Source organism: Loxodonta africana, chromosome 6 (genome assembly GCF_030014295.1).
Source record: "Loxodonta africana isolate mLoxAfr1 chromosome 6, mLoxAfr1.hap2, whole genome shotgun sequence".
NCBI classification, from domain to species: Eukaryota; Metazoa; Chordata; class Mammalia; order Proboscidea; family Elephantidae; genus Loxodonta; species Loxodonta africana.
In genome coordinates this window covers 114,687,572-114,706,140 of record NC_087347.1, presented here as the reverse complement: position 1 = coordinate 114,706,140, position 18,569 = coordinate 114,687,572, and the positions used below count along the sequence as shown (strand labels likewise).

General features: G+C 38.4%; 1 protein-coding gene across 2 annotated transcripts in view; it reads left to right on the top strand.

Annotated features, from left to right (window-relative positions):
• The window catches only part of ACMSD (aminocarboxymuconate semialdehyde decarboxylase), a 120,505-nt gene that overhangs the window by 87,330 nt on the left and 14,606 nt on the right, over positions 1 to 18,569 (top strand). For both annotated transcript variants that reach the window (XM_010586348.2, XM_064287273.1), the window contains one exon: positions 791 to 963. In XM_010586348.2, the coding sequence (XP_010584650.1) occupies positions 791 to 963 (173 nt within the window). The remainder of the gene's footprint in view (positions 1 to 790; positions 964 to 18,569) is intronic.

Sequence of the window (18,569 nt, the reverse complement as noted above, 5' to 3'; positions counted from 1 at the left end):
CAGGCTAAGCTTGTTCGGTTGACAAAGTTTTTGCTTTGTTTTTATTTTAATCCCTCCACAGGCCTTCCAGCTTGCCGTAGTCCCTACTGCTCCCTATTGTTTACAGATAGGACTATTTCATTGATTTTTATTGCCTGCCAGGTCCTTCTAGGGAACTAAGTTTGTGACTCTTGGACACACACACACACAATCAAATTATACATGTTGTTCTCTAGCCAGCATTTAAAAGACACCTTTCTATGTCAATAAACATATTATTGATGGCTTCACGCATGACATTTTATGGATATTTCATCACTGTTTAGATATTTCCATACTAATAAGCTGTCTGTATTTCACCGTTAATAACCATACTACACTTGAAAACCTTGACCATACATCTTTACATACTTGTCTTCTCACTTTAGGATAAATTCCTCATGGTTGAATTCCTAGACAAGTTTATTTCATTTCTTCTGGGTCTTCTCCCAGCATTTGGAACCCACTAGGTCCTTTGTAAATATTTTTAATCCAATGGACTACAGTAACTTCTCCTTGAATCCAACATCAGGACTAAAAGGAATTCTTTTCAATCAATAACAAACCATAAAACCAAACCACTTGCTATCGAGTTGATTCTGACTCAAAGCAATCCTATAGGACAGACTAGAACTGTCCCATAGGGTTTCCAAGGAGTGGTTGGTGGATTTGAACCGCTGACCTTTTGGTTAGCAGCCATAGCTCTTAGTCACTGCACCACCAGGGCTCCTTCCAATCAATACCAGCCCCTCAGAAATGGGTTTCCTTGCAGGTGGTGCCTTCCCCTTCACATTGGGAAGAATCTCCCATGGATTCAGCATGCGCCCAGATCTGTGTGCCCAAGACAATCCAACCAACCCAAAGAAATACCTTGGTTCCTTTTACACAGACTCCTTGGTTCATGATCCTCTGGCCCTCAAACTGTTAACAGATGTCATAGGAAAGGTAAGCCGGGTCTGTCCTTTAGATAGCTTACGGGAAGCTGAGTGCTGGATCAATAACCAGTTACTTTGCTTCTTTCCCAAAAAGGGATGGAAGAAAAGGCACTAGAAGAAAGGAGAGGAACAGTGAAATTTGGGATTAGGTTTGCATGCACAGGGGATCCTCTCCTGAACCTCCTTCAACGTAAAGTGTGTATCATCAGGGAACCATTATACATGACACAGAAAGCTCAGATAATCCACATGGCTGGGTATTTCCCCAGAGCACCCCCTCTTCTTTGCAAAGGAAGGACCCTCAGGCATCTCTGTACCTATCTAAGATGACAGGTGGTAAGTAGGAAAGAGCCACCAGTTTTGAAGTCAAATTGTTCTGGGTTAAAATCCTGGCCCCACCTCTGACTAAAACCAAAAAACCAAACCCATTGCCAGAGAGTCAATTCTGATTAATAGCAACCCTATGACAGAGTAAAACTGCCCCATAAGGTTTCCAAGGAACAGCTGGTGGATTCGAACTGTGGATCTTCTAGTTAGCAGCTGTAGCTTTTAACCACTGTACTACCTCTGACTGATGGGGCAAATTATGAATCCAATCATCCTCATCCACTAAATGGAGATCATTGGAACATTAAAGAGGGAGAGAAATGCAGTGCCTGAAAATGGCACTGGACAGGTAGGCAGGGGAAGATGACGAACGGTCTTGGGTACCATGCCCTGAAATTTCTTCCTGCGATATTATGGCCTCATTTGATCAGAAAGATCATCATAGTGGTACTTTAAAATCCATATGAAAAAGTCTTTCCTCTATTGTGGCCTGCTAGCATATCTCCTAGTTGATGGCACCTTCACCTTTAAGTATTCTTTGAAAATTCTAACTCAGCAAGTTAGACAAACTTTAGACCAAAGACCAGTCAAATTAGCGAAAAGTCTGAAATATTTAATATTTCTGTTCCATTTTATTACTTTCAGATATCTCTAGACGTTTCCAAGTTGTCCCAAGGATAATCCTTCTTAAAGAATATGAACATATTTAAAGATTTACAACAAGGTGCTTGCATTCAGATTAGACTCTGAGGTTTTTGAAATCTTCTTTAGCCAAAAAAGAGATCTGTCATTTAAAAGCTGCAGGTGGTTTTCAGTCTCCAGAATGGAGACATCATCTCACTTTAAAGATGTTTCTCTGGTTTGAGAACATCACTAGAAGACAAATGTTAAGCATTCTGGTTTAGTCATAAATTATGTGGTTGAGCTATGTGTCTGAGACTTCTAACTTGTGTGTTGTGTGTTGACATGGATGTTTACCAGTTGGTTGTGACTGTTGATTGTTATTGTTTTGGAGACAGGGGCAACAGGGAGATAAAAGCAGGAAATTACAAAAGGGAGAAGCTGGAAAAGTATCTCTTATTGAGAGACTTTGTGAGACTTTGGACTTATGGGGAAAAGTGACATGGACTTTGGGAATGGGTCATTCTCATTACTCCCCTCTGCCCTGTCAAGCCTAGTACTCCTCAGATATTCTTGGAAGTTGCAACATCAGAAGACAACACCCTCAGCAAATACAACATCCATCTCATGAGGGATACCATCAGCAATGACCTTCAAACAGCATCCAGGGCAATACACACTGACCAGGGGACCAGAGCAGAAAAGGAAGAACATGGCGAATGTATAATGATAACCAGCAGATAGATATGAGTGCACCCTTTCTGGGAATCCCCAGAAAAACTCAGAGGGTACTTGGCAAAGTTAGTGATACTGAGATCTTGTATTCACAGTATGAAGATTTGAACTATTATAATTTTCACATCAAAAGCAAACGTGACCTCATTTTATGTGACTTCACAGGCTGGCAAATCCAGGACATATAAGCAGTATGTATTAATAATTTAGGATTGTCTTTTCAATATTAATGCTTCCTCATTCTAATTATATTCACATTAGCAAGTTCTCTTTCAAAAACAATCCCAAAACCAGAATGGCCAAAGAAAGTCCTAGCATAGCAACTGGGCTAGAGAGCAGTTTAACAAACTAGAGCAAGAGGACAGAATGCTGAAGAGGGAAGTCTAGGAAGTGCTTGAGAGCTTAAAACTATTCTTGCCAGGCATTTGACAGATATGGTGAGGCATCAGGAACAAACAAGCAGTACATACATAAAAAATTAAACAAATGAAAGTAAATGAAATAATTAACACCAAGAAAATAAAAATCTGCATGAGGGCAGATAATCATTGTACAGCAGTGAACAATATTTATAGTCACATGGTGTAAATTATACTACGTATTGGTTTCATTGAAAAGTATGATTTTATTGAGATGATGGAGGAGAGAAGTGAGGGTAAGAAAAAAATTCTCAACAACCACACTAAGAAGTCAAAAAATATTCTGTAAAGCTAACAAATCAAGAAACAACAGTATAAGCTTATTATCTGAGAATATGAAGGTAATTATCAGAAGATACAAGTTAAAAAGATAAAAGTAAGTGCCTTGTAGAATAAGAGGTGGGAAAGTGGGACTTTCCAATTTCTGAAATTTTCTTCTTGTTGTTCTCTTGTTCTTTGTCCTTGTGGGTGTATGCTCTTTAAAAATCTCCTTACCACTTTTTTAGCGGAGTTTCAAATTGTGATCTTCAGAACAATACCATTCCACAAATAGTTTGTTACCAGCCTGTGCTGAGAGAAGGAGCTTGCCCCAGAATGTAGATCAACCCAGTTACTAAGCACACTGTTTAGTTTACCTGAATTTTGCTTTCATGGCGAGACTTTTTTGGTAAAAGAAGCTGTGTGGTCTCTTGGTAAAAGACAGAACGCCTAGAAAGAAACTCCACAAAGATACAGAAGATCTAAAGGACACAATCAGCCAACTTGACCTCGTAGACATGTATAGAACACTCCACCCAACAAGTGCAAAATACACATTCTTTTCCAACATAGACAGAATGTTCTCCAGAATAGACCATATCTTAGGCCACAGAGCAATCCTCAGAAAAATCCAAGGCAGCAAGATGATACAAAGTATCTTCTCTGACCACTATGCCATCAAAGTAGAAATTAACAAGAGGAAGAGCAAGGAAAAAAACTCAATTACATAGAAACTGAATAACACCTTGCTTAAAAACCACTGAATAATAGAAGAAATCAGGAATGGAATCAAAAAATTCCTAGACTCAAACAAGAATGAAAACACATCTGTCATGGATTGCATTGTGTCCCCCCAAAATATCTGTCAACTAGGTTATGTCATGATTCCCATTATTGTATGATTGTCTACCATTTTGACATCTTATGTGATTTCCCTATGTGTTGTAAATTCTATCACTATGATGTAATGAGATGTAATAGCAGCAGTTATATCGATGAGATCTACAAGATTAGATAGTGCCTTAAGCCAATCTCTTTTGAGACATAAAAGAGAGAAGCGAGCAGAGAGACATGGGGCCTTCATACCACTGAGAAAGCATTGCTGGGAGCAGAGTGCATCCTTTGAACCCAGGGTTCCTGTGAGGAGAAGCTCCTAGTCCAGGGGAACATTGATGACAGTGTTTCCTCCAGAACTGAGAGAGAGAGAAAGGCTTTCCCTGGAGCTGACACCCTGAATTTGAACTTCTAGCCTACTAGACTGTGAGAAAATAAATTTCTCTTTGTTAAAGCCATCCACTTGTGGTATTTCTGTTATAGCAGCACTAGATGACCAAGACAACATCATACCAAAATCTTTGGGACACAGCAAAGGCAGTGCTCAGAGGTCAATTTACAGCAATAGGCACATACAATAAAAAAGATAAAAGGGACAAAATCAAAATATTAGCTACACAACTCAAACAAATAGGAAAAGAACAGCTAAAAAACTCACAGCCACCAGGAGAAAGCAAATAATAAAGAAGCTGTGTGTTGATTTATATCCTGGGGCAAGCTCCTTATCACATCATGGACCAGTAAGAGTTCAAATTGGGTAATTCTACTAATACTGGTCTGGACTTTTCTTCTCTTTTTCTGAAAAAAATTATCTTACCTAGATTGCATTCCCCTATGGCCCAGCTTGTAGTTTCCTGAAGTCATTTTCATGGTTTTGGCAATTATAGTTCAGCAGAAATTATGGCAATAAAGGAGTTCGGTTGGATTTCTCGAAGCTAAAAAATTTTCTAGTACTCTCTCTGGCTTGGTTGATGGTGGGAGGAATAGAATGATGAGCAAATTTATATTCTTAAGATTTTTTTTCTACTTCTAACATTTAATCTACCAATTCAAATGGAATATTTAAGATGATATAACTTGCTAATTTATAAATATTACTTTTCCATACTTACACTTCATTAAACAATTTTATTCAAACATATATCTCTAATATAGTGCCTGGTCATCACTTACAAGCACCATTTTTGGCATTAAAATAGTTTTAAAGAGGGGGGCACTGCCATAAACAGACTTTTAATGAGAGTGTCTGTTTCCCAGGCTTCTAAATATTAATGTTAATCTTCAACCAATTATCATTAGAATTTTCTTCAGGAAATGGAGGAACTATAGGGCTCACTCTTACCTGATGAACACATAGCATTCTGTTCCAAGCTGAATTCACTACTATTCTTAATCTTTTGTTGTAGTTTATTCTTTTCAGTGGTTTCTGTTAGTTTGTTGGTTTATTTCTGCATTCCTAAGAATCGTGGTTGAAAATGATAATAAAGTTAAGAAAAGAAAGAAAAATGGGAAAGAAGATGGAGTATGTGGGGCAGGGGGGGAGATTCTGAAAATTCCATTCCTCTGAAACAAGTAGTAAATAGTGCTTAAGAGCTCACAGCACCAGTACCTAGTCATAGCAATGATCATGAGTAAATCACTTGATTTCTCTGGGCTTCATTTTTTTTATCTGTAAAATTGGAATCATAATAGTCCCTAACTCCTGGGATTATTGAGAATCTTAAAGAAGATAACCACAAAAAGCACATAGCACAATACCAGGCCTCTATCAAGTGCTCAACAAAAGCATTTGACAAAGATGCCTACAGACATTTTAATAATAAACTATAGTGAGAAAAATCGTGACAGCACCAATTAATCTGCAAGGCTTTTTAACCGACTTGAAACATTAGCACCCCTAGTTGCAAAATCATTAAAGAACTGAGTTAAAGGAAAAAAACCTGCTATCTAAATTGAACACTACAATAAGCAAAATATGTCTCTCTCTGAGCAATGATGTAAAATAAGATTTAGATCCTCTATGAAGATATACTCAAAAGTGAAGAGAGACAGAAATCAGCAAAAATGGTAGAGTAGGAGACTGTAATCACCTGTCTTTCCAAAAAAGAAAAAACTGGAAAAAAATGAGAAGTGTCTGAATCAACTCTGTTAAAACTCTGAAAAACAGTCAAAGGTTTACAGGAATCAAGTGAACGCTGAATCAAGAAAAAGGTGATTTAAACACGGTAAGAGAACTTTGTGCTATTTTAACTTAGTCTGTCCCACCTCCATCCTCGGTACAGAGATGGTCTTGAAGACAACAGCACATATTCCTAGTGTGGGTACCTGGTTCTTGAGATAGTAGAGCAGGCGTTGTTCCCAAGGAATTGTGTTTGTCTGTTTTGACCTGACTGGGGCGGGCGGGGGGGTCCCTGAACGACTAATGCAAGGTGTTTGCCTTTGTTTAGTCTAACTTGGAATTCTTTCAGAAGGCATTCCTCAAAAACATTGAAAGACAAAGGGACAAGAAACTGCCACCTGGGTCAAAACATTACAGTTGGGGCAAACAATAAGTATGCCAGAAGCCTAGAAGGAAAAGCTGGAGAGAGTTGCTTTGGGGAATAAAGGCTTTAAAAAGTTCTTGCATATGTTGTGGAATCTAGAAAGCCATGCATACTAAGACAAGACTGGAGAAGACCCTAAGCTTTCATTCCCAGCTGATCTTTAGGCTCAAGTGCAATCAGCAACTGAAAACTAAGGCAGAGTCGTAGATAGCCTGGCTAAGCATTGAAGGAGTGCTCCACCACAAAGCCAATCGATAAAGATCAGGGGAAGATTAATTCCTTTTCCTTTTTTCTTTCTTTCTTTTTTTTTTTGGTCCTAGGTGTTCAAGGAAATTTTTGTCAAGACACTAGCTGACCACATCTGAAGGATTAGAGACTTCAGAAACCACACATTAAAAAGAATAATTTTTAAAAAAATACTTTAGAAAAGTCATTAAACAAACAACTACAAACCACAGCAAGCAACAACACAACAACAAAACATTTAAGAGGGGCATCTTAGTTATCTAGTGCTGCTATACAGAAATACCACAAGTAGCTGCCTTTGACAAATGGAAATTTATCCTCTCACAGTTCAGAAGGCTAGAAGTCCAATTTCAGGGTACAGACTCTAGGGGAAGGCTTTCTCTCTCTGGCAGCTCTGGAAGAAGGCCCTTGTCTCATCTGAGCTTCTGCTCCTAGGTAGTCTTCATGTGTTTTTGGCATCTCTCTTTCCCCATCTCTACTACTTAGCTTATTTGTTTAATCTCTTTTATATCTCAAAAGAGATTGACTCAAGATACACCCTACACTAATCCTGCCTCAGTAACATGACAAACATACCCTAATCCTCATTAGAAAAACCTAATCCTGCCTCATTAATATAACAAATATAACCCATTCACAAATGGGATTATAACCCCAGGCAGAGGTTAGGATTTATAACACATCACAAAATGGAGGATAATTACATCAGATCACAAAATGGAGGACAATCACACAATACCAGAAATCATGGCCAAGCCACGTTGACACTATTTTGGGGTGACACAATTCAATCCATAACATTCCACCCTTTGGCCCCCCAAAATTCATGTCCTTGCCACAGGTAAAACACGTTCACCCCATCACATCATCCCAAAAGGCTTAAATGAACTCCAAATTCAAAATCTCATCTTCTGAATCATCTAAATCAAATATGGGTGTGACTTTAGGCACATTACATCCCAGGGCAAAATTCTTCTTTATTTGTGAACCTGTGAAATCTAGATTACAAGTTATCTGTTTCCAAAGCACAATGATGGAATAGACACATAGCAGACATTTCCATTACAAATGGTAGGAATTGGAGGGAAAGAAGGGATAACAGGCTCCAACCAAGTCCAAAACCCAGCAGAACAATGCACATTAGCTTTGAAAATAATCCTCTCTTCTTTGGAACCATTTTGGCAACGGCCCCGCCCTCCAGACTCTGGGCATTGGCCATGCTTCTGAGTTCTGGGTGGAGTCTCTGGCCTTAAGCCCCACCTTCCAGGCCCACTGGGACTGCAAATCTGCTCCCTTGGCTTTGGGTGGCCCCATTCTCCTAGTCCATCTGAGTGCTGACCTACACCCTCGGCCCCAGCAGCTCCCGTTCCTCTGCCAATTGGGCATGGCAGCCTCACCCACTCAGTTTTGAGCTGCGGTCCCATCCTGCTGGCACACCTTAACAGCAGCCCCACACTCCAGAACCAAATTGACAAGATCTGACTCTTTGAAACCTAAGAGGCTGTAGCCCCACTCTTTGAGACCAAGGCAACTCTGCTTCCTGTGCTCCTTCCAACAGTTCTGCTGTTCTCTGAGCTGCTTCAGGGATAGTCATTTCCTTTTCTTGTGGGACAATAGATATACCTCCTTTGGCCTGTTTTTTGCCTGTAAAATTCTAAGAGACAGACAACATCCTTTCTTTTCATTCCGTCTCTGCCCCGTTTAGTCTAAGCTCTTTGGTTTTCTGCTGCGGTAGTTGGTTACATCCATAAGTCACAGCCTTAGTCTCTTTAACAGAAGAGCAGTTGGTGTAGCCACGTCCTTGGTGGAAATTCTAGGGTATGTGTTCTTAATTTGTACAACAGAATTTTCCAAATCTTTAAGTTCTGTTTTCATTTTGCACAGTTCATTTTTAAATACGTCTCTTTCCTCTCACATTTTACTATAAGTGGCAAGGAGAGACCACATGGCACCTTTAAGATCTTGCTTAGAAATCTCCTAGGCCAGATAGTCAAGTTTGTCACTTACCAGTTCTACCTTCCACCAAACATTTGAACATAATTCAGACAAGCTCTCTACCAGTGTATAAAAAGCACTGCCCTTCTTGCATTGTTGAATCACATGTTTATCATTTTCTTTTAAAGCCTCACCAGAAGCATATTTAACACCCACATTTCTAGCATTCTATTGCTGGCATCATATGTATTATCTAAGATGATAGAGATTTTCTCCATAGCTCTCCTCACTCCCTTCTGAGCCCTCATCAAAATTGCATTTGATGTCCATAATTCTACCAACAGTCTCTTCAAGGCAATCTAGGCTTTTACTGTTTGGCACCTTAAAACTCTTCCAGCCTCTACCTACCACCTAATTCCAAAACCACTTCCATATTTTAGATATCTGTTAGAGCAGCAGCCCACTGTTCCAGTACCAAATTCTGTCTTAGTTATTTAGTGCTGCTATAACAGAAATATCACAAGTGGGTGGCTTTAACAAACAGAAATTTATTTTTGCACAGTTTAGGAGGCTAGAAGTCTGAAGTTGGGGTGTTTTTTCTCTCTGTTGGTTTTGAATGAAGGTCCTTGTCTCTTCTGAACTTCTGCTCTTGGGTGATCTTTGCGTGGCTTGTCGTCTGTCTTTCCCCATCTCTACTACTTAGCTTGTTTGTTTAATCTTTTTTATATCTCAAAAGAGATTGACTCAGATATGCCCTAATCTTGACCCATTAGCAAGCATAAACTAATCCTCATTAACATAACCTAATCCTGCCTCATTAATATAACAAACATAACCCATTCACAAATGGGACTATAACCACAGGTAGAGGTAAGGATTTACAAAACATCACAAAATGGAGAATAGTCACATCAAATCACAAAATGGAGGACAACCACACAATACCAGAAATTATGGCCTAGCCAAGTTGACACATATTTTGGGGGACACAATTCAATTCATAGCAAGGGGGAAGAATCTGATTTCCAAAGTTACCACATTGTAATATACAGAATCCAGTTTTCAACACAAAATTAAGGGGCATGATAAAAAAGAAAGTATGGCCCATTCACAGGAAAAAAAAAAAAATTGACAGAAACTGCCCCTAAGGAATCAAAGACATTGGACTTACTAAACAAAAACTTTAAAACGTATGTCTTAAATATGCTCAAAGAGCTAAAGAAAACCACTGACAAAGAAACCAGGAAAACAATGTATCAAAAATAAAGAGTATCTATAAATGGAAACCCTGGTAGTGTAGTGGTTAAGTGCTATGGCTGCTAACCAAAGGGTCAGCAGTTCAAATCCGCCAAGTGCTCCTTGGAAACTCTACGGGGCAGTTCTACTCTGTCTTATAGGGTTGCTATGAGTCGGAATTGACTCAACGGCACTGGGTTTGATTTTTTGGTTTGGTATAAAGAGAAATAATATGAAGCAACCAAACAGAAACTCTGGATCTAGAAAGTACAATAACTTTAATGAAAACTTCAGTAAAGTGTTCCAAAATAGATTTGAGCAGGCAGAATAAATAATCAGTGAACTTGAAAATAAGTCAATTGAGCAGAAAGAAAAAAGAATGAACAAAAACAAAGAGCCACAGACATATGAAGGACGCTATCCATTGTACCAAAATACAGATAAATAATGGGAATCCCAGAGGAAGAGGAGATAGAAAGGGGGCAGAAAGAATATTTTCTAAAATAATGGCTGAAAATTCCCCAGATCTAATAAAAAGACATTAATATACATGAGAAGCTCAACAAACCCCAAGCAGTACAAAACTGTGAAAATGTAGAGAAAAGGGAGGATTTTGAAAGCAGCAAGAAAGAAGCAACTCATCGTGTACAAGGATCCTCAATAAGATTAACACATGATTTCTCATCAGAAACTATGGAAGCCAGAAGGCAGTGGGATAATAATATTTAAAGTGCTGAAAGACAAAAAAAAAAAAAAAAAAAGTCAAGACTTCTTTATTCAGTAAAACTAACCTTCAAAAAATTAAGGAGAAATTAAGGCATTCCCAGATAAACAAAAGCTGTGAGTCACAAGCAAACCCGCCCCACAAGGTATGCTACAGGGAGTCCTTCCAGCTAAAATGAAAGGACACTAAACTGTAACTTGAAGCGTATGAACAATTAAGAATGATAGTAAAGGTAACTACATAGACAATATAATAGTCAGTGTTGTTATATATTTTTTTGTAATTCCTGTTTTTTCTATATGATTTAAAAGACAAGTGCATGTACGATAACCATAAATCTAAATTAATAGGCATGCTGTATAAAATTGTAATTTGTGACAATAACACATAAACTGGTGGGGTAGAGCTGCAGAAGAGCAGAGTTTTTGTATACTATCAAAGCTAAGTTCAAAGCTAAGTTGGTATTAATTAAAGCTAGATCATTATAAGTTTAAGATGTTAATTGTAATCTCCAGGGTAATCACTCAGATAATAACTAAAATTATACATAAAAGGAAATGAGAACAACACACTACAAAAAAAAAAATCAATTAAACACAAAAGAAGGCAGTAACAGAGGAAAAAGGAAAAAAAGATTAAAAAAAGAAAACAAACAGAAAATGGCAGTAATTTAAGTGTAAATATATTAAACACTTCAATCAAAAGGCAGAGATTGGCACAATGGATTAAAAACACAATCCAACTACATGCTATCTACACAAGATGCACTTTAGGTTCAAAGACACAAATATAGGTGAAAAGATGGAAAAAAGTATTCCACGCAGATAGTAACTAAAAGAGAGCTGTGGTGGCTACACTAATATCATCCCTTTTCTGTGCCTTTCTACCACCTTATCATTCAGGGCTGCTCTGTTCAAGGGGTTCTAAGTTATTAGAATGCTCTGGAAGCATTGAAAAGGTTCTTTACCATCAAAGAAATATTTTATTATTTCTAGGGCTACTCTAGGCAGTAGAGTATACTATATGTATTAGAAAGATTTCCAACAAGGGTTAAAATAAAACAGGTTTTCTGCATGATTTCCATCTCACCTGAAATTTACTTTTAATATGTAAGTCTCCATGTATTCTGGTTAAATGATGTTTTCCTGTGCATTGTAACCTCAATAGAGTGAAAGCCTTTTATGATGCCTATAAGCTTCCTGAGAACAAGAGTATAAGTCACTCATCTTCTCAAAAAGTTCTGGTGACAGAATTCAAGTCCTCACTCTACAACTTGTTGGCTGAATGACCTTTAATATCAAATCACTAATCTTCTCTCAGTCTCAGTTTCCTCAACTGTAAAGTGGGGATGATAAACAGACACTTGGTGTGAAGATTTAATGTAACAATACACCAAAGGACTATACAAATGTCAGGGATTTATATCACTTATTCAGTTCTTTCCACCATGCATCTGTCAGTTTGTCGTATTGTGGTGGCTTTTGTTTTGCTGTGATACTGGAAGCTTTGCCACTGGTATTTCAAATACCAAGACAGTCACCCTTGGTGGACAGGTTTCAGTGGAGATTCCACACTAAGACAAACTGGGAAGAAGGACCTGACAGTCTACTTCTGAAAAAATTAGCCAGTGAAAACCTTATGAATAGCAGCAGAACATTGTCTGATATAGTGCTGGAAGATGAGCCCCACAGGTTGGAAGGCACTCAAAAGATGACTGGGGAAGAGCTGCCTCCTCAATGTGGAGTTCACCTTAATGACGTCAGTTGGAGTCAAGCATTCAGGACCTTCATTTGCTGATGTGCCATGACTCAAAGTGAGAAGAAACAGCTGCAAACATCCATTAATAATCTAAACGTGGAATATACAAAGTATGAATCTAGAAAAATTGGAAGTCATCAAAAATGAAATAGAACACATAAAGACCAATATCCTAGGCATTAATGAGCTGAAATGGACTCGTATTGGCCATTGTGAATCAGACAATCACATGGTCTACTATGCTGGAAATGACAAATTGAAGAGGGATGGCATCTCATTCATTGTCAAAAAGAACATTCCAAGATCGATTCAGAAGTATAACACTGTCAGTAATAGGATAATATCCATATGCCCACAAGGAAGACCAGTTAATACGACTATAATTCAAATTTATGCAGCAACCACTGAGGCTAAAGATGAAGAAATTGAAGATTTTTATCAGCTTCTGAAGTCTGAAATTGATCAGACATGCAATCAAGATGCATTGGTAATTACTGCTGATTGTAATGCAAAAGCTAGAAACAAAGAAGAAGCATCAGAAGTTGGAAAATATGGCCTTGGTGATAGAAACAAGGCTGGAGATCACATGATAGAATTTTGTAAGACCAATGACATCTTCATTGCAAATACCTTTTTTCAACAACATAAATGGTGACTACACATGTGGACCTCACCAGACAGAATACACAAGAATCATATCGACTATATCTGTGGAAAGAGATGATAGATAAGCTCAATATCATCAGCCAGAACAAGGCCAGGGGTAGACTGCCAAACAGACCATCAAGGTGAGGCCGAGGAAAATTACATAAGTCCATGAGAGCCAAAATACAACCTGGAATATATCCCACCTGAATTTAGAGACCATTTCAAGAATAGATTTGACACATTAAACATTAATGACCGAGGACCAGATGAGTTGTGGAATGACATCAAAGACATCATAAATGAAGAAAGCAAAAGGTCATTAAAAAGACAGCAGAGAAAGAAAAGACCAAAACGGATGTCAGAAGAGACTTTGAAACTTGCTCTTGAACGTCGAGTACCTAAAGCAAAAGGAAGAAATGATGAAGTAAAAGAGCTGAACAGAAGATTTCAAAGGGCAGCTCGAGAAGACAAATTAAAGTATTATAATGAAACATGCAAGTACCTAGAGTTAGAACACCAAACGGTTAGAACATGCTTGACATTTCTCAAGCTGAAAGAACTGAAGAAAAAATTCAAGGCTTAAGTCATGTCATGGATTGAATTGTGCCCCCCAAAAATGTCTGTCAATTTGGCTAGACCATGATTCCCAGTATTGTGTGATTGTCCAGCATTTTGTGATTTTCCTGTGTGTTATAAATCCTATCAGCATAATAGTATACTATTTCATCCATTTACTTTATCTGCTTATAGAGCTCATCAACATAATTGCCACTAATCCATCTTACTAACATCATAGTGGATTGGTGGCAATTAATGTTGATGAGATCTATAAGATTGGATTGTGTCTTAAGATAATCTCTTTTGGGATATAAAAGAGAGAGATGAGCGGAGAGACAGGGGACCTCACACCATCAAGAAAGCAGTGCCGGGAGCAGAGTGCATCCATTGGATCTGAGGTTCCTGCATGGAGAAGTTCCTTGACCAAAGGAAGATTGATAATAAGAACCTTCCTCCAGAGCCAGGAGCTGACACCCTGAATTTGGACTTGTAGCCTATAGGGCTGTGAGAGAGTAAATTGCTCTTTCCTGAAGCCATCCACTTGTGGTATTTCTGTTATAGCAACTAAGACAAGTTGCAATACTGAAGAATTCTACAGAGAAAATGTTGAATGACACAGGAAGCATCAAAAGAAGATGGAAGGAATACAGAGTCACTGTACTAAAAAACTGGTTGACTTTCAACTATTTCAGGAGGTAGCATATGATCAAGAACCGATGGTACTGAAGGAAGAAGTCCAAGCTGCAGTGAAGGTGTTGGTGATAAACAAGGATCCAGGAGGTGACGGAATACCAACAGAGATGTTTCAACAAACAGATGCAGCACTGGAGGTACTCACTCATCTATACCAAGAAATTTGGAGTACAGCTGCCTGGCCAACTGACAGGAAGAGATCCATATTTGTGCCAATTCCAAAGAAAGGTGAGTCTACAGAATATGGAAATTATCAAACAGTATCATTAGTATCACATACAAGTAAAATTATGCTGAAAATCATTCAAAAGCAGTTGCAGCAGTACATCAACAGTGAACTTCCAGAAATTCAAGCTGAATTCAGAAGAGGATGTAGAATGAAGGAATCATTGCTGATGTCAGACGGATCATGGTTGAAAGTAGAGAATACCAGAAAGACGTTTACCTGTTTTTTACTGATGATGCAAAGGCATTCAACTATGTGGATCATAACAAATTACGGATAACATTGTGAAGAATGAAAATCCCAGAACACTTAATTGTGCTCATGAGGAATGTGTCCATAGACCAAGAGGCAGTCATTGGAACAGAACAAGAGGATACTGCATGGTTTAAAGTCAGGAAAGGTGTGTGTCAGGGTTGTATCCTTTCACCATAATTATTTAATCTGTATGCTGAGCAAATGATCCAAGAAGCTGGGCCATATGAAGAAGAATGTGGCATCAGGTTTGGAGGAAGATTCATTAACAACCTATGATATGCAGATGACACAACCTTGTTTGCAGAAAGTGAAGAGGACTTGAAGCACTCACCGATGAAGATCAGAGGCTACAGCCTTCAGTATGGATTGCACCTCAACATAAAGAAAACAAAAATCCTCACAACTGGACCAATAAACAACAGACATCATGATAAACAGAGAAAATACTGCAATGATCAAGGACTTCATTTTACTTGGATCCACAATCAACACCCATGGGAGCAACAGTCAAGAAATCAAACAACGTATTGCATTGTTAGAAAGCAAAGATGTCACTTTGCAAACTAAGGTGCACCTGACCCATGCCATGGTATTTTCAATAGCCTCATGGCATGTGAAAGGTGGACAATGAATAAGGAAGACCAAAGAACTGATGCCTTTGAATTATGGTGTTAGCGAAGAATATTGAATATACAAGGGACTGACTGAAAACTGGACAAATCTGCCTTAGAAGAAGTACAGCTGGAATGATCTTTGGAAGCCAGGATGGCAAGACTTCATCTCACCTACTTTGAATGTGTTATCAGGATGGACTAGTCTCTAGAGAAGGACATCATGCTTGGTAAGGTAGAATGTCGTTGAAAAAGAGGAAGACCCTCAGTGAGATGGACTGACACAGTGGCTACAGTGTTGGGCTCAAGCATAACAACCATTGCGAAGATGGCACAGGACAGGGCAATGTTTCACTCTGCTGTACATAGGGTCGCTATGAGGCAGAACTGACTCAATGGTACCTAACAACAACACAAAAACATTCAGCGCTTTACAAATAGTAGGTGCTAAGTTAATGTTTGCTTAGATGAGTTGTGTAATGATATTTGTAATATAAGGCTCATCTTACTTTGCATTGATGGAATTAAACCAGGCTCTCTTTTTTTTTTTTTTTCTTTTTTCTAGGAAGCTATGTCTCAGAATCCCTTTTATACTAGAATGTTTGTAGTATATGGAAAAATGTGAGTGTTTCCCAGCAGGTGAGAAGTTTATGCCCTTTTCCTGGCAGGAATATTAATCACTATTATTATCATCTCAGTTCTTTGACTTAATAGGGAGATATTTACTTCTGGTTTTGGAGAGGGGGATATATGTTGGAGCAAAGTGTTGGTACTGAGAAATCAATCACAAATCTATTTACCACCTAAAAAGGAAAGCCAGCATCTGTCTAGAAGATGTAATTTCAGGATCACACAAGAGACAGATATGGTACCTGAAATGCCCACCATCAGAATTATTCCTTTGGGTTTAATAGAGTCTTTGGGAAGGTCCTATAAAATGTAGTTGTTCTCAAATGTTATATTAACAAATTAACACAGATATCCTTAAAAACTGGTTCATGATCATGGTTTTTGATCATGGTGGTCTCCAAGGGAACAGAATCCTGGATCACAGACAAGAAGGCAGAAGAAAATTCCAGGTTTTAGGAGGCCAGGATCAGGTATATACTTGGGTACCTGAGATGTCACTTGGGCCTTGGGTATCCAGGAAGGTTGGGTTAGTGGGAAATAAGGCAACAGTCACCCAAGGTCACATTATATGCCTCCTTAACCCAAGATTCTGCATGTAATCAATTTAAAACAATCAGTTTGTAGTTATAACAGGTGCTAGAAATGACAATAACAAAATATTTTTAACTGAAGAAGTATTTTGAAGTATCTATCAAGTAGAAGACTGGTATTAGGTAACAGAGTGTAAGACCTTCATCCTGCAGAATCTTCCTACTCTTCTCCCAACCTTTTTCTCTGCTACTACCTCTTCTCCCTCTGAACAAGAAACTCAATTAATAAAACCTCCATTTCCCATTCTTTTATGCCTACTTCCCCCTCCCTTATGAAATTACTTCCAAACTAGAAATGGTCAAAAGTTAACCAGATAAATGCTATAATATACAATTTTATGACAACAATAATAATAATACAAAAAAATGTGTGTGGCTACATAGGTAGACATGTATGCATATACATGTATAGGAAGGCACATGTGAATCTATGGGTGTGCATGTTCAAGTCTATCTGTAGGCATATGTATATACATGTTTATCTGTGCCACATATATATGCACATACGTAATAAACCACATGGGGGCACAGTTATGGACACTTCCTAGACACAACCAAACACCTCGCAGGATAGGTTTACTGGGTTTGAAGGCTCGAGGCCGTAGTCTTGTGGGATAACTCAGTAAATTGGCGTAATATAGTTCGTAAAGACAATGTTCTACATCCTAGTTTGGTGAGTAGCATTTAGGGTCTTAAAAGCTTGCGTGAGCAGCCATCTAAGATACAATTATTGGTCTCTACTCATCTGGAGCAAAATAGAATGAAGGAAACCAAAGACTCAAAGGAGAAACTAGTCCATGGGACTAATAGCCCACATGAACCACAGCCTAATCTAGCCTGAGACCAGAACTTAGATGGTGCCTGGCTACCACTACCGATCGTTCTGACCAGGAACACAATAGAAGGTCCCAGACATAAAGAGAGAAAAATGTAGAACAAAACTCAAATTCCTAAAAAAATGCCAGACTTACTGGATGGATAGAGACTAGGGGAACCCTTGAAACTATTGCCCCCTGGACCCCCTGAACTTGGAACAGAAGCCACTCCCAGTGGTCACCTTTCATCCAAATAATACATTGGATTACAAAATAAATACTACTACCTGTGAATACCACACTCCCTTAAATAATCAACCATATGAGACCAAATGGTCAACATTTACCCTAAAACAAGGATGAGAAGCTAAGGAGGGGCAAGGAAGCTAGATTAATGGAAACAGAACAAAAAGAATGGAAACAACAAGAATGTTGACACATTATGAAAAATGTAATCAATGCCATGGAACAAGTTGTGTAGAAATTGTTAAATGGGAATCTAACTTGCTACGTAATCTTTCACCTAAAACACAACAAAATATTTCAAAAATAAAAGTGCACAAGTCGGGTAGGGTATCCTGAGTACACTCGGGTCTCGTGGGCAGGATATCCAAAATGGTAAGGAACTTTCCTTGCAAATAAAAACCAAACGAAGGTAGCTTATGGAAAAAAAAAAAAAAAAAGTTGGCCAGAAGGTATCAATAAAACATATACAGACAGATAACAGTTATGAAAAATTCACAAACCAAATAACCACAAGTGGAGAGTTAACCTCCTGTAGAGAGGAGTCCTGAACAATAGCTACTTAGTAATAATTGAAATTTGCCAAACCATGTGTAGCTTAGTGTTCTGCAATGAGCATCCAAAATCAGGAAAGTATCAAAGATCAGACTGGGAAGGAAAGCAGGAAGCATGAATTGCAGAGGAGTGGTCTTCAGTTCCTCTTTTAAATCA